Source organism: Telmatherina bonti (assembly GCF_933228915.1).
Source record: "Telmatherina bonti genome assembly, chromosome: 3".
Taxonomy (NCBI): domain Eukaryota; kingdom Metazoa; phylum Chordata; class Actinopteri; order Atheriniformes; family Telmatherinidae; genus Telmatherina; species Telmatherina bonti.
Window position 1 is genome coordinate 13,350,320 of NC_136621.1, and position 14,659 is coordinate 13,364,978.

General features: G+C 39.1%; 1 protein-coding gene across 2 annotated transcripts in view; it reads left to right on the forward strand.

Annotated features, from left to right (window-relative positions):
- Positions 1 to 14,659, forward strand: part of rptor (regulatory associated protein of MTOR, complex 1) — a 235,132-nt gene that overhangs the window by 24,625 nt on the left and 195,848 nt on the right. For both annotated transcript variants that reach the window (XM_079265219.1, XM_079265220.1), the window contains exons 3-4: positions 3,013 to 3,115; positions 7,190 to 7,272. In XM_079265219.1, coding sequence (XP_079121345.1) covers positions 3,013 to 3,115; positions 7,190 to 7,272 — 186 coding nt within the window. The remainder of the gene's footprint in view (positions 1 to 3,012; positions 3,116 to 7,189; positions 7,273 to 14,659) is intronic.

Here is a 14,659-nt window from a genome sequence, read left to right on the forward strand (position 1 = left end):
AAAGCCAGACTAAAAGCTGGTGGAAAGGCTTCATAAGTTGCATTTGCTGTAACCTAAATCTTTACCTCGACTCTGAAAGCTACTCAACATACACTTAAGCACCAATGAGCTTCTCTCTGTGTTGCGCTCTTGGATTTCTACCGTGAGCATGCACACACGGTTGCCAGCAACACGGACATAGTGGGCATCAGAAAAAAATCATCTAACACAAATATTAGTTCTTTAAACTGTACGAGTGAGAAAACGGTTGCTGTCCATCAAGGAGCAACCAGAGCATTTGTCTTAATGTGGTCTTACGAATGTGTGGGAATGTGTGGGTACTCAAATAAGAGTTTCAAGGAATTTTAAAGGAACTTTTTTCTGTCCAGAGTGGGTTTTCACAGCATTTCTGTCATTTATGGAAAATTAGTCAGTGATGAAGTTTGCTGAAATGGACAGGTCACCCGTTCCAGAGTTCATGACTAAATAACTCGACACCTCTTCTTACACAGATGATGGAACTGATTTAGTTTACAAGCTGTCTAAAGAACAGTATTTAAAGGCAAAAGGGAATGAAGTGTATGGCGCACCTCTTTCCATGTTTGCCCTGATAAATTCATGAGACCAGATTTACCAGCAGAATGTTATGAAACTGGGTTGCGGCATCCAACAGGCTGCAAGACGAGGCTGAGGGCTGCCCGCAGATTGCTAACCCAACCAAACAGGCAGACCCTCGTGAGGTTTAAGTGCTGTGTGTCTCAGAGTAAACAGCACGTAGGTTTAATTCATTCAGACTCTCTAACTCAGGTCAAGCAGCAAACAGCTGTCCTGCCGAGTCAAATCAAGCTTTGTATTTTATACCGCTTTAACTCATGTTTTTTCAGAAATCTTCCGTCTTGCTTGACAGTCTTCCAGTAAAGTTTGACATTGAGTTTTGGCATGATTTTGGGCTGTGTAGGACTCAGTGGAGTGTCAGCAGCTTTGGTGTCTTGAAAAGTGCCTTCTCTTCATTATATACAGACTTTGCTTCAGCTCTACAGCCACTGCTCGCTCAGCAGTGCATCTGCCTTAATGTAACTTACAACAAACGCTGCAAGGCTCAAAAACAGCAGAGCAGTCAGGCTTTGGATGTGCATGAAAAGGTTGCATTGAATAACAGAATAAAATTCACATGTTCTGCTGGGTTATATATATGTGTGTATATACATATACATACATACATATATATATATATATATATATATATATATATATATATATATATATGTATAGATATAGATATAGATATATAGATATATATATATATAGATATAGATATATAGATATAGATATATTTCTATCAACATTAAAACATTTTAACTTCAACATTGCCTCTGAAGTGTCTTTTTGCATGTGAACCTAAAAGTCCAGAGAGATTTTGGTGTAAATTAAATGGAAAGTGTGTATTTCCCCAAATGTATTTTGCAGAAATTGTTGTTGCTTTGGGGTGAGTCAGTCAGAGGTTCATATGATATGAAATTGAGTTGAAAAACAATTTCTGTGTTTTATAAATTGGGGGTCTATAATGCATCACATTTGTCTGTCCTCAAATTCCTTAAAATAATTATTCAGAACCAGAAACTGCACCTTTTAATTGTTTAAAAAAAGCATGACTGAAGCATGATAGCCCTAATGACACCAAATTTAGCATCCAGATCTCGCATCCTGGCTCTTCTCGAGGCTCCTTCCAGCTATAAAAGTCAATCTGATTATTACTCGTCTCTACGTCTGTCCCTTTCTCTTTCTTTTCCTCTCTTCCTTTAATTATGTGTTCTTGCTTTTCTTTTCTGAGTCAGCCACAATGAATGTTAAAAAAAAAAAAAAAAAAAAGCCGGCCTGTTTATATCCAATTGCTGTGTAGTGATTGAAGCTAAACTCAGGTGTAAGATGATGCTCCAGGCTGGAACACAGTTATGAGGTTTGGTTTTTCAGCCTCACGATGCTGCTGGGTCACTATGTCTCTAGAAATTTACATTATAACTATCACTGTTCCATGAAAACAAGTGAAATATCCACATTTTTAAGTTCAGAAAATTACATTGCGCTACTTTAATGTTACGTAAGACAATGTGATGCCAGTTTGGTTTCACTGGCTTTAATGGTCAAATTTGTTTGAATTGAAGTCTTCTGCTGATGTTTTTTCTATATTTTTTTTCCCTCCCACCCTCATATGCCCGCCCAAGTATTTTCTGAAGGGGAACCCTGGACTGATGAATAGAGGAAGCTCACCAGTCTGCTTACATTTAGTTAGAAGCAGAAATTATTCATATCTGTGGTTAATGCAACAAGTTTCTTCATCCTGTGAATGGAACCTCCTCATCAGTGCAAGATGGAGCGACACAGTGTTCGAAGGCTTGATGTCGGCTGTGAAAAACAGAAGAAAGTGTTTGTGAGGCTGTGACAGGAAAGAAGCAGTGATGGCTGACTGATGTGTAATGTCTAATTTGCACTGCAGGATTCCTGCACTGCCTTACTGGCCTTGTTTGTTTGTCAGGACTTGCCACGTAACTCAGATCGATGTTTGTTCTATTTCCTTTACCCCATTTTCCTTGTTGCTCATTTCCTGCTTCTGTGTTTTCATGTTGACAATATTCACCTGAGGTGATATTTTGACACTTGCAGGTCTCAGTTGGCTCTGCATTCAAAAGGCCATACAATGAGACATATTCACATCTGCTACGCAATCTGTGCAACAACTCCAGCTTTAATTTCTCTATGGAACTCAACTAGTGTTAATGTTAGTTGCTCTGGGATGTCTGGATCAGACGTGCAGGATGTGGAATCCTCTTTCTGTGTAATTACTGTTGACTTTTCCCTGGATAAGCGACTTGACCTTCACTGGCGCATCGGTAACCAGAAGAAGCAGAATTCCTGAAAGAAAATCCGGAGACAAATGTAGATAGCAACATGTTTTCTCCCACGTGAAGCAGTGTGATTTGATACGAGTCGGTGATAAGGTACACGGGTAATGTTCTGTTCTGTTGTTTTTTCCAGATGAAGACGGTGAGTGTAGCACTGGTGTTGTGTCTCAATGTGGGAGTAGACCCTCCTGATGTGGTCAAGACCTCTCCTTGTGCCCGACTGGAGTGCTGGATAGGTGAGTAAATCCACACGTGCACCCCCCACTGATGAATCTAATTTCTTTTCTGTGTTCTCCTTTTTTAAAGTTGTTGTGAATAAAAATTACACAACCGTACATTCAGTCTGTTTGCATGCCATGTTTGCTTAGCATTCATGTAAATTGGTTTGCCGGCTTCCACTTAATCCGTCAAATGTTATGGACATATGTATAGCTACGAATCTAACTGCAGCTCCTCAGACAGGGATGCTTTTTGATAGCTACATTCTGCTCGCATAGTGTCTATGCTCCTCTTTTTGAATAGCTACTGTATGTGCAGTCCATGTGGTTTTGTATTTTTGAGGTGCATTGGTATAGCTGTGAAGAGGTCTTATGGACCTCATGGATACAGGCCTTGCAGAATAAAGTACACAAAGATTGTTTTTTTGTTGTTTTTTTTGGTTGTTTTTTTTTTTTAACCTGTCCTGTCCAGCATCTCAGCATACAGAACAGCAATCTGCGTGCCATATTTTTGCCAGACAGATTTGCTCCGTCAAGGGAGACATCTCATGTATATGGCTGCCCTTGATAATCTGAAATTTAAAAAAAAAATATTATTATTATTTTTATTTTTTTTTTGTAACCATCATCAGTCTTGATATGGCCGTGCTAGACCTGGCAGGGGAAGAGGAAAGAAAGAAGTTGAAGGGCGAGAAAGAGAGAGAGAGAAAAGAAAGGCGTGCCTAAGCTGCTAAAGTCACAGTAATCGCAAAACAATATAAACTACTACAATACTGCAATACAACAAGATATAAGTAGAATAGTGACAGTATGCAAAACAAACAAAAAAAAAAATAGGATAAAATAACAATTACAATACCAACCGTTTTCAAAGATCTGCTATTATTGTAACTAAGCATCGGTGTATGTAAAAATTAAGGCACCCAGAGCAATACACAGTCAATACACAGACTTTCAGTACATCTTGTTTCGGCCAAACACGGCATTATCTGTCTAAAGGGGTTCCACAAGACACAGTGCTGGGGCCCTGTTTTCTTTTTCTTTTTTAATTTCTGACAATTTACACTACTTGACAGGTCTTTCTCTTTTTGGCCTTTACGTCAGTAGCTGCGTTTCCTTTACATTTTATTTTACAAAATAGAAAGTGATATTTGTAAGTTTCGATAATCAACAATTATGATTTGCGGTTGTTTCCATTGACAAGTGTTTAGCGCATTAGCCTCAAGTCTCGTAAAATCTTGTTGCTCTCGTAAGATTTTACAAAAAATTGCGGCTTATGCCAGGTAGTCACATAGTTATTTTGGGTTTTCTACTTGCTGTGGAGAATTTGCGACGACTTTTCAAAGCTTTTCTCCCTTATCTTCTTTTCTAAAACTCTGAAATTTGTTGTTGTTTGTTCCGCACTACGCCATCTTTACCGGAAATGAACTGGTCATGACCCCCCAACGTCACATCCGGGACAAAGGTGAAAAAAGTGTTTCCATTACAGTTCCGCAATATGTTTCTATATCAAAACGTCTGAAAACCATCTCATGAGAGCGTAAAAGTTTTTAGTGACATTTAGGACTTTCTTTGAAATGTAGCTGTTTCTTTTAGCGTTTTTTTATTGCAATATTTAGTTTTTGTGCAATTTGAGGTGTAATGGAAAAGCATGTAATTTTACTAAGATGATTGCGATGACCGTCTGGGATAATGTACCTCCAAGTTCCTGATCGTGGTTTAAATTATAAATAAACTATTCATTTACGTTCCCACAGATTTCTTTTTTGGTCAGATATTTATCTTGAAAATAGTCCCACTAAAAAATAAATAGACTATGTTAAATGCATGATCTCCTTTGGTGCAGCTAATTTGTGATGCTAATGGATGACAGTGTCACAAATTAGATCAAGTGTCTAACTGAAATGCTGTGATTAGTACTGACTCCTCCTAGGAAGGAAAGGGCTGAGAGGAACAATGAAGAGTAAGAACTAAAATCTTACGCTGAAATTCGTTCTAGTAAATGATCAGTCTACATCAGTGACCAGGATTTCATACTCAGGGTATGATATAATGCTGTGTCCTGATCAAACTTATCATTTACATGCTGACTCATGTGCTTAGATGGAAATCTTGTGTGGACATCAAGTAGTTAAAGGAGTTTATTTTTTTGGCTGCACTTCTCCGAACCTTTACTAAACATGAAAACCCAAGCTTTTACTCTGCAGTATTTATGGATATTCTCAGCTATTCCCATGGGAGATCATTTCAGAAGGTCTCTTTCACATAAGATTGATGCTACGAACCCCCACCAGGACCACACAAGATGATAGAACAAAAACCAAAAGAACAGACTCCATTGACTGGGTACCTCTGAACCATTGTTTAGCTCCCCTGAGACGAGTTGGAGACAGAAAAGCACATTAAAGTAGGAGCACAGGCCTTAAAGTTTCACAAACTTTCTCTGTGGCTCCTGAGGACAGTGTCATGGTGGAAACGTACCACGTGATTCCACATATGTCTTTTGGGAATTTTAAATGATGAATGCAGCAACAACGTCCTAAAATGCACTGCAGTGTTTAATTTCTCCTGCATGCTCGAGCCAAATATAGAGCTTACATCTGCTTTTCAGTGGAGCTGAGATGTGTTTGTGTGTGAAGTACCTTTAGAAACTGGAATATTTCTACCGAACAAGAAAAGAACACATCTTCTATGCCGTTCTTGCTCAAAATTCTTTTGTAGAAGTTATTGATTTATTAAGAAATACCAATTTTATTATTTTCAAGAGGGAAAATATGTCAGAATAACATTTTCTGGTTTATAAAAAAAAATAAGAAAAAAAAGAATCTAAGATGAAAGTTAAACAACCCCAATTAAAAATGAAAATTCAGGACATTGTTTAAAATGTAATTAAAAACAAAATTATATGATTTGTAAATCTTATATATCTGCATTTTATTCCCAATAGAACATAAATAACATTAGATGCTAAAACTGAGACATTTGAGCATTTAATGGAAAATACCAAAATATTTTAAATTTGCGCTGCAAAAACAGTTGATTGCTTAAAATAGGATAAATTATCTGCCAACAGAACAAGAAAATTTGGCTTGTCAAGTCTTCATAAAACAAGTAAAAATACTCTTAAAACAAGAGGAATTCTCTGGCATAAAAACTAAGAATTATCTTACCTTTAAAAAAAAAAAAAAAAAAAGTATATGTGTACTCAATTTAAGATTTTAAATCTAAATCTAAAGTTTTTGCAGTGTGATGGCAAAAACACCTTTCCAAAAAGTAGTTACCGGGTGGTATATAGCATCGAGTCATCCGTCAGCAACTGCCTGTGGACCTTTTGGGGATTTGGACGAAGAGTTGCTGGAGTTTTAGGAGAGATTCTGGTCTGATGAGCTGTAGTCCAGCTGCTCAACAGTCCTGCACCTTCATCACTGGATTGCTTTGGTCTGGACTGCAGACAGAGCAGGTCAGCAGCTGGACTCCTCTCCTGTGAAGCCATGCTGTTTTGATGGATATAGTTTTAAAACTGTTTTTAAAACAATAAATTTATTCGACTATTTCTTTCCGTGTTAATTGCTTTATTTTTAGGTGACACTTGGTCTAATTATGTTCAGCACTTTGTTTCAAGCGTGGTTGTGTTCAAGGCTTCCATGAATAGAGATGAGTTGAGTTCAGCATTGTCTCGCTAAAATCTGCAAGGCCTTCCCTGAGAGAAACGTCTGCATGGGAGCAGCTGTTGCTGTAAAACCTTCATGTACTTTTCAGCATTGATGGAAGCTGCTCCTGTCTAAGGCTCTAACACAACCCCAAACATCATGACCGATGTATACAGGCTTTTGTACTGTATGCTGATGATGAGCAGGATGCTTCCTCTCCTCTTTAACCTGCAGGAAACTGAGTCTACGGTTTCCTGAAAGAATTTCCCACTTTGCCTCGTTCTAAATGAGCTTTCGTTCAGAAAATACGGTGGTGTTTCTGGATCCTGATCACATATGTCCTTTTCACCATGATAGAACTTTAATCTGCATTTTGTGTGGATTTTTTTTGTTTCACTGTTTGTGTGAGACTGCTTTTTCTTTGTGTGTGTGTTCTGGCTAGATCCCCTATCGATGAGTCCACAGAAAGCCCTGGAGACCATTGGAGCCAACCTGCAGAAGCAGTATGAGAACTGGCAGCCCAGGGTGAGTGAAGGAGCCAACCTCCTCTTCCTCTTTGTCATCAAATGATGCAGACACCCCCCCACACACAAACTTTTACTCTTCTGTCCTGCAAACCGCTGAAAACCATCATTCTAGGGAAACTGAAATGAATTATAAGAGCTTTGATAGCCGCAGGTTCCTTTTTTCACTTGTGTTTTTACTTCATTTGCCTTTCTACATTTTCCCAGTGCATCTCCAGTGTGTCTTTGATTTTTTTTTTCCTGCCTTTTTCCATGAGCTGTGTCTCTACAGACAACATTAAAGCGATAAACCTGTCGGTCATGCATCAGGACTGTGATATTGATTTCCACATTCGTACGCAGCTGTGAGATCATTGGCTTGTTTATTTAGGGAATTTTCTGAGAAAACATTTTGTTCTACTTGATTGTTCTTGTGCTGGTAAAAGATGAGCGTGCGGTCATGGTAAATCTGCCTTTTATATTCAATAATCCTTGAAATGTGTTGATTTTGGACCTTTACTCGCCTGTCATCATGATGTGTGGGATTTTCTTTTCCTCTAAAATGAACTAAATTCACTTTTTTTTTTTACTGTGCACATGTAAATTCTGTTGTTTTTAAGATGGTCTGGAAGCACTTGTGTCATTACCAGAAGCGTAAGTTGTCCTTGGTTCGTACATAGCTGCAGGGAAGCTTCTGTTTTCCCGGAGTCCCTGCTCTGCTCTGTTTTATGCATTCAGACCTTGGAGTTGGAGCAGTGAACACATCAACCAAGAAAACAGATGCTCTGATGAATGGAGACAGCTGAAGGTCCGGGAAGTGAGAGAAATTTTGAAGCTGTCAGAGAATATTACAGATTTTTGGAGAATAAACAAAGAGACTCATCTGCACTCACCTTAGTAGTTGTGTCACAACACAGATCACAGCAACAGTCTATTTCATCTAAATGGTGCAAGATTACTGAGGTGGAGTGTTTTATCTCTGTATGCTGTAACAGATTCTCTTTCGACATTCCTGTTAATGTTCAAAATGTATTTTGATACTCAGCTGCTGATGCTGGTGCTGACTGGTCAGCCTAAAGACTTAGCTCTTGGTCCACTTCAAGAAAACCAAATACATTAAGGGAAAAAAAAAATGCAAAGAGCATTTTGGGTTCAATGCATGGCATTGTGGGTAAACACAACCTAAACATATACACACCTAGGACAACATGTGGCCCGGAGAGACGCCTCGCGATCAGTTGCGGAAGAACACAGTGAAAGTGCTGCTATACGTATGATCAGTCCAAGACCGATAGGATGCAGCTCAATGTATTTTCTTATGTGGCAGGAAAGAGGTTGCCCTGCAGTAACCAACAGGTGAACCAGTTTTCTTCTTTGTTTTGTGTAAAAATGAATGAAATCAGAATCACTTTATTCATCATGTTTGGAGAAACAAACAAGGAATTTGACTCCAGTGGCAAGTTGCTCTCCTTGTTGTTACAATGAAAAATAAGCAAATAAAAAGCAAAAAAAAAAAAAAAAAAGAAAAAAAGTTCAAATAAACTATAAATGCAAAGTAAAAATAAAATAAGAAATAAAATCGTAATATAAGTACAAGCAACAATGAACATAGTATTCTCTAATTGTTTGGACGATATCCAAACCGTTAAAATGGCCTGCGAAGGAAACAACAACAAATATCCGAGTCAGCTTTACTTGTGTGGATGGTGACTTTGTGAGAAGCTACAGCATCAAAATGGACATAATCTTATTGATGTGGTTCTGTGAGCTGTGGAAAAAGAAAAAGCTGAAATCTTATCCTGAGGAGGTAGAAGTAAAAATAAAACGTGTGGCTGTTTGGTGAGATGCTTCAGAAGTGAAAGATGAGGTAAGAGGAGGTGGAGGAAGAGCGTCCCCAGAGAGCGCAGCTGAAGGAACGTAGGCTCCAGTTCGGTTGACCTGAAGGGTCGGCGGCAAATGGTGGGAGGAGTGCAGGAGTTGGAGTGGGAGGGTGAGAAAGTTGTTCCTTTTTCCAGCCGGAGGATTCGTGGCTCCGCAGCACCACGATGCAGTGCACATTTCGCCAACACATCTTACATAAAGTGTTGACAAAACAATCAGTTAAACTGCAGTTAGAAGCTGCTGCTTGTAGCGCGCCGAAATTTACCAGTAAATCATTAATGGTACATTAATATCCTTTACATTACCAGATTAAAAAAAACGAGACAAAGATCTTATTTTCAAAGGTGACCTGGCTAAGAGGTCAAAGTAATTATTAAATGCTTAAGAAGTAGTTTACAAACAGTGAATATTACACATAAGTAATAATTTATGTAGTTATTGTGCACATTTGTTGCCTGTGGTGTGTAACAGCTGAGCTGTGTTTGCAACAGCTGAGCTGCCTAAAGAGTTGAACATTTCCAGCTCTGCTATCACAGTTCCTTTTCTCTGTTTTCTTCCATTAACCCTCATGGCCAGATGATGGAGAGAAAAAAGGCAAACTTTGGCCCAGCTACTGCCCACTCACTTTCCCCGCTAGCACCACCAACCAACTCTTTTTCCTCATAAATGTCCCTTGTTCACTGACCTCCCGTCGTTTTTAACTCTACTAAATAACGGGAATATTTTTTCTCAATCAAGACTGCTGGGTCTGATCGTGTCTGAGCCAGTCAGGCGTCTTTGCCGGTGGATTTTTACCATTTTACTCTCTGGCTGTTTTCTTTGTACCACAATGAAGAAAATGTTATTTCTGGGTCTTTTTAGTGTTTAAAGATGCAGAAAGGATGGATATTAGGCGGCGGTCTGATCCAACTTTGATTAGTTTAGCGACTTAAACAGATAAATTATTTGGCTCCAGGAGATTGCATTCCACACATTGTATTCAACTGCGCTTTAAAAACTTGGGAGATTATCTGTAAAACTGCAGTTTGCCATACGTGTCTGTCGAGCAGCAAATAAAGCATCTAATCAGCTTATAAAAACATAAATCATTTTCTAACTTTACAGCTTCAGCAGTAGATTTTTTTTAACAGTGATATAATAAATAAAATGATAAACTTGGTGCTTAATGTGCAACAAGAAATGTGTATTTAAGAACAATCATCTGTAATTTAGATTCAGAAGTCTACAGATATAAAAGTTTAAGGCTGATCTGGCTGCATTCTCATGTGATTGAAAGAAGAATGCGAAAGGTAAAATATTCACCAAATACTTCATCCTCTGATGTATTTTTTTCATAGGTATTGCATTACAAGAGACTGCCAGTGGTATTCCTTCTTTTTGCCAGCTTTTGACTTTTTCTTTAAATCCAAAGCAAAATACTCACTAGTGGAGTAAAATGACCATGTTTAACACTAAACCCAAGTTCTGCATTCATATGCATTTATAATTTTTCTGTGAAGCCACTAAATAGCTTTCCGGTGCTACCAGTTACCTTCTGAAGTCACATTATTGGATATACAAGGTCCACTTGTTTGGCATATAGGTGTCACCTGAGTTTGGCACAATTCCTATTTTCATATTCATATGGACACATTTACATGGACCAATATTTCTTTTAACTGAGGAAAATCACTCTGATTACAGATAACAGCTGACATGTTCACATGGATGCTTGATACAGTGAACCAGTCAGTTGTGTGTTTACATGTTGGTAAGATTTTGGAATTTTCTAATGTGTAATCGTTTAGAAGACAAAGATTTTATCAAATTTGGTCAACTTTCTGCATTAACAATCTTTTGATTTTTGAGATGCATAATAATCCTTCACTCTTTCCTATTTACTACAAAAACTTTGTACCCATCACAGTCCAGTCCAGTTCTGTTTTTATGCCATTTTCAGTTTTCTGAAATTCATCACACCACCCAACCATTGTTTCATGCCATCTCTGGTGTTTAAGCACCACAGAAAGTCCATGTACCAAGGAAACCATCAGAAAAAGGTTGAACCCATCCATTTCTATCCTATTGAAAATTATTTCGGATTTGATAAACTGAGGGGTTTTCACTTTTATTGTGATTGGACATTCATTCAGATCAAAACTGCACAATGTTAATGCAGCAAAAGCAACCAAAAAGTAACCTCAAAGTCACTGGACAGCTCGATCTGTCCATAGCTGTAGACCCTGCTGAGCTGAGCTTTATGGAAGGCTGGCCAGAAAGAAATAATTGGTTTGCAGAAAGCTTTGTGACCCAAACATGGTTGGAGGTTCCCTGGTAAGATGTGACTAAAGTCTGGTTTACACTTGCACAACATCTGCTTCAGGTTGGACCCACGTATTTGACATACTGTGTGTTCATACTCGAGTGTAGGGTAAAAGTACCGTGTTGCAGTTTCTTTTCCGTATTTGCGGATGGCAGAAGGGCTGGTATCAGCCAGTAAACTCCACAGGGTGGAGCTTTTTGATGGTTTGCTTCAGTTCCAGCAAGTATTTCCTGTTCAGAACTGCAACTGTGGCCAGTGGTATTTATTCAGCAACAAGACCCAAACATCCAGAAACACATAATTACACTATCACCAATCAGAATGGAGTACTTCCTACTGCGTTCTCAGTTGCGCGTTGAGCCTCTGTGGACCGATGCAGAGCTTACAGCGGCTATGGCGTACCCCAAAGGTGCCCAGTTCCAGTCCTCGAGGTCCACAATCCTGCAGGTTTTCCATGTATCCCTATTCTGTCCAACCCACCTGGCTAAAACTAATCAGTCATTGTACAGAACTTCATTGACTGTTGGATTCATTTAATGGAAGCCAGGTGTGTGTGTAACAGGGATACATGGAAAACCTGCAACACAACGGCCCTTGAAGACCATGGGAACTATGGGTGCCTCTGGCATAACCAATCTGATGCTGATGTATAATCTTGTATAGAACTTACCATTTTGGATATCAAAGTAAATCATTATATACGACACAAACCCAGCTCTCGTCACCCCAGAGATCATCGCTATGGTGAAACATGGTGGTGGCGGCATCTTGATGAGGGCACGTTTTTCATAATCAGGGAAGCTAAAGAGAATGATGAGCAGCGCTAAATGCAGGGAAATTCTTCACAGTGAGTTTAAGACTTGAGACTGGGATAGAAAGCTGAAGAAAGACTTGAGGTATTTAAATGTGTTTGAGTAGTCTTTATCAAAGCACAAGCCTCAGTCCGACTTAGAATCTGTGGCACAACCTAAAGACCGCCACACACCAACCGAAAACATCCAACCTGCAGAAGCTGGTGCAGTTTTGCTTTCAGGGTAAAAACATCCCAGAGGCTGGATGTTCCAAGACCACGGAGGCCTGCAGCTGGAGTTACTGAGCAGGTGGGATAACACAGTACTGACATTGGAGGGTTGAAAAGTGATGCAACCTCAAGTTTTCTGTTTATCTTTTAATTTATTTTAATCATTTGTTTGATTGTTTGTTCTTATTTGTTAGAATAATAGACGTTATGGATATTTGAAATTGCTGAAATTTTGTAAATCAAATTATTAAAAAAAACAAACAAACAAAAAAAAACAACAAACAAATATTACTTTTGATTGCAGGTTGTAAAGCAACCAAACCTGAATGCTGATGGGATTTAATGTTTGTAAGCCAGTTGAAAAGAAACTGGTTAAAATACATTTCCTCCCACACAACAGCAGCATTTTCCAGATGAAACTACAACTTCTTCAATGCTGTGAGGCAGTAATAATCCACTCTCTATGAAGCTGTGAATCTCATTCATCACCTCAGTTCGTCGTTTCAGTTCTCTCATGTACAATGCCGTCAGTCTCTGTTCTCCTCACTGCCATCTCTGCTGTTAAGCTTCATCCACAGGTGACTGGAGTTTTGCATCTTTCATGTCAGAGCTCAGACAGTCATCTGAGTCTGCTTTGGTTAATAAAAAAATGTCTAGAAACAAGATATTTCTATACAAGCTTGCAGTTTATCGTTGTGCTTCGAGACACCACCTCTGCTTTCTTATTCTGCTTGTTCACTTTCATATTCTCTCTGCTTGTCACCATTTTCCTCTCATTCTTCTGTTCATTGCTTGACATCCTGTTTGAAACTCTTTTCTCTTTCCTCTTTGGATGCCATCTATTGCAATAGTCTTGTCAAATGGCCTTTTTTCAAAGTCAACACATTGTGGATAAATGGGCAGACATGTTGCAGGCGCCTAACAGGTTTCTTCTGATTAGTTCCTTTATCTGTGTGGTGTTTGTCTTCAAGCCTCCATCTTGGCTGTATGCCGACCCCCGCTGGTCTCTCAGCTGACCATCTCTGCATTTTTAATCACAGAGTTACACCTCTAATACTTTGCCTTGACTTTTTTATGCCACCCTGAAAACAGCAAATCAGATTGCAATCGTGCAATGATGATATGATTTAAAAAGGTCATTGCAACATGCTTTTAGTCCTCCTGGTTAATGACATAAATATAATACAGAAAGCCAGTTGGACAGCTGTATAATACACAAGAAGCATGGCTCATGTCATCACCTCTACATTTCCATCCACACAACAAGGCTTTTTATCCTGATTGAACGTTTGATTGGATTAAAAGTGCTCCACGTAAACGCAGCTAGCGCCTCCTCTCCTTGCTTCCGTCTTGCTAATCAACACCACTCTTCTTGCTACATTATTACTTTTGCAGACCCATCACAGCTGCCAAATCAGTTTAATCTCATTCGAGTTCTGCTGATGACCAGCATGTGCGGGAAGCTGCAGAGAGAATAACATGATAAGGGAGCTGTCTTAATTATCCATCCCTCCCTGCTTCTCTCCATGCTCTCAGCCCAGTAGGAGCCACAGAGAAAACCATTAACCCACAGAACAACCCACTAATACATACACTAGCAGCATACTTATAAGCAGGGGCACAGGTCAGAGCAGGGCAGGGTGAGACTGCTTATTGATCAGTTCTCTCAGCTGCTGATTACTTGTGCAAATGTCAGTAATAAACAGTTCGGAAAACATCATCCTGGTGATTCAGGCTGTTTTATTATGCAATAATAATTATTGTTTTTGTACATCTTATTGGGGCAGCTTGTAGCTTAGGAGGAAGAGCAGTCGTCTCTTTCACCCGGGAAGTTGAGAGATCGATTCGCTTTGGAAAAGCGTCTGCTAAATTACTGTAGAATAGAATAGAACATCTATAGTAGAGTTACAGTATATGCTCTATGTAACCCATGATGTGGGGGACCAGGATAGACTGAGTTGCAGAAATGTTGGTTGTTTTTTATGGCCTCTAAGTTAGCGGTTCATCTACGGTAATTCTTTTTAAAGTAGTGGGTGTTGCTGCATGTTGCTCCAGATAAAGAAAGGAAAGTTAAAGATCTATAAGAATGACAAAACTTGGGTTGCATAGCAACATGTGGTGGTCATTGTAACGTCTCCTGCTGGTCCACTCCCAGGCAGCTCATTGAACATACACACTTCAACTGTTGTCAGTTTTTCAGACTTT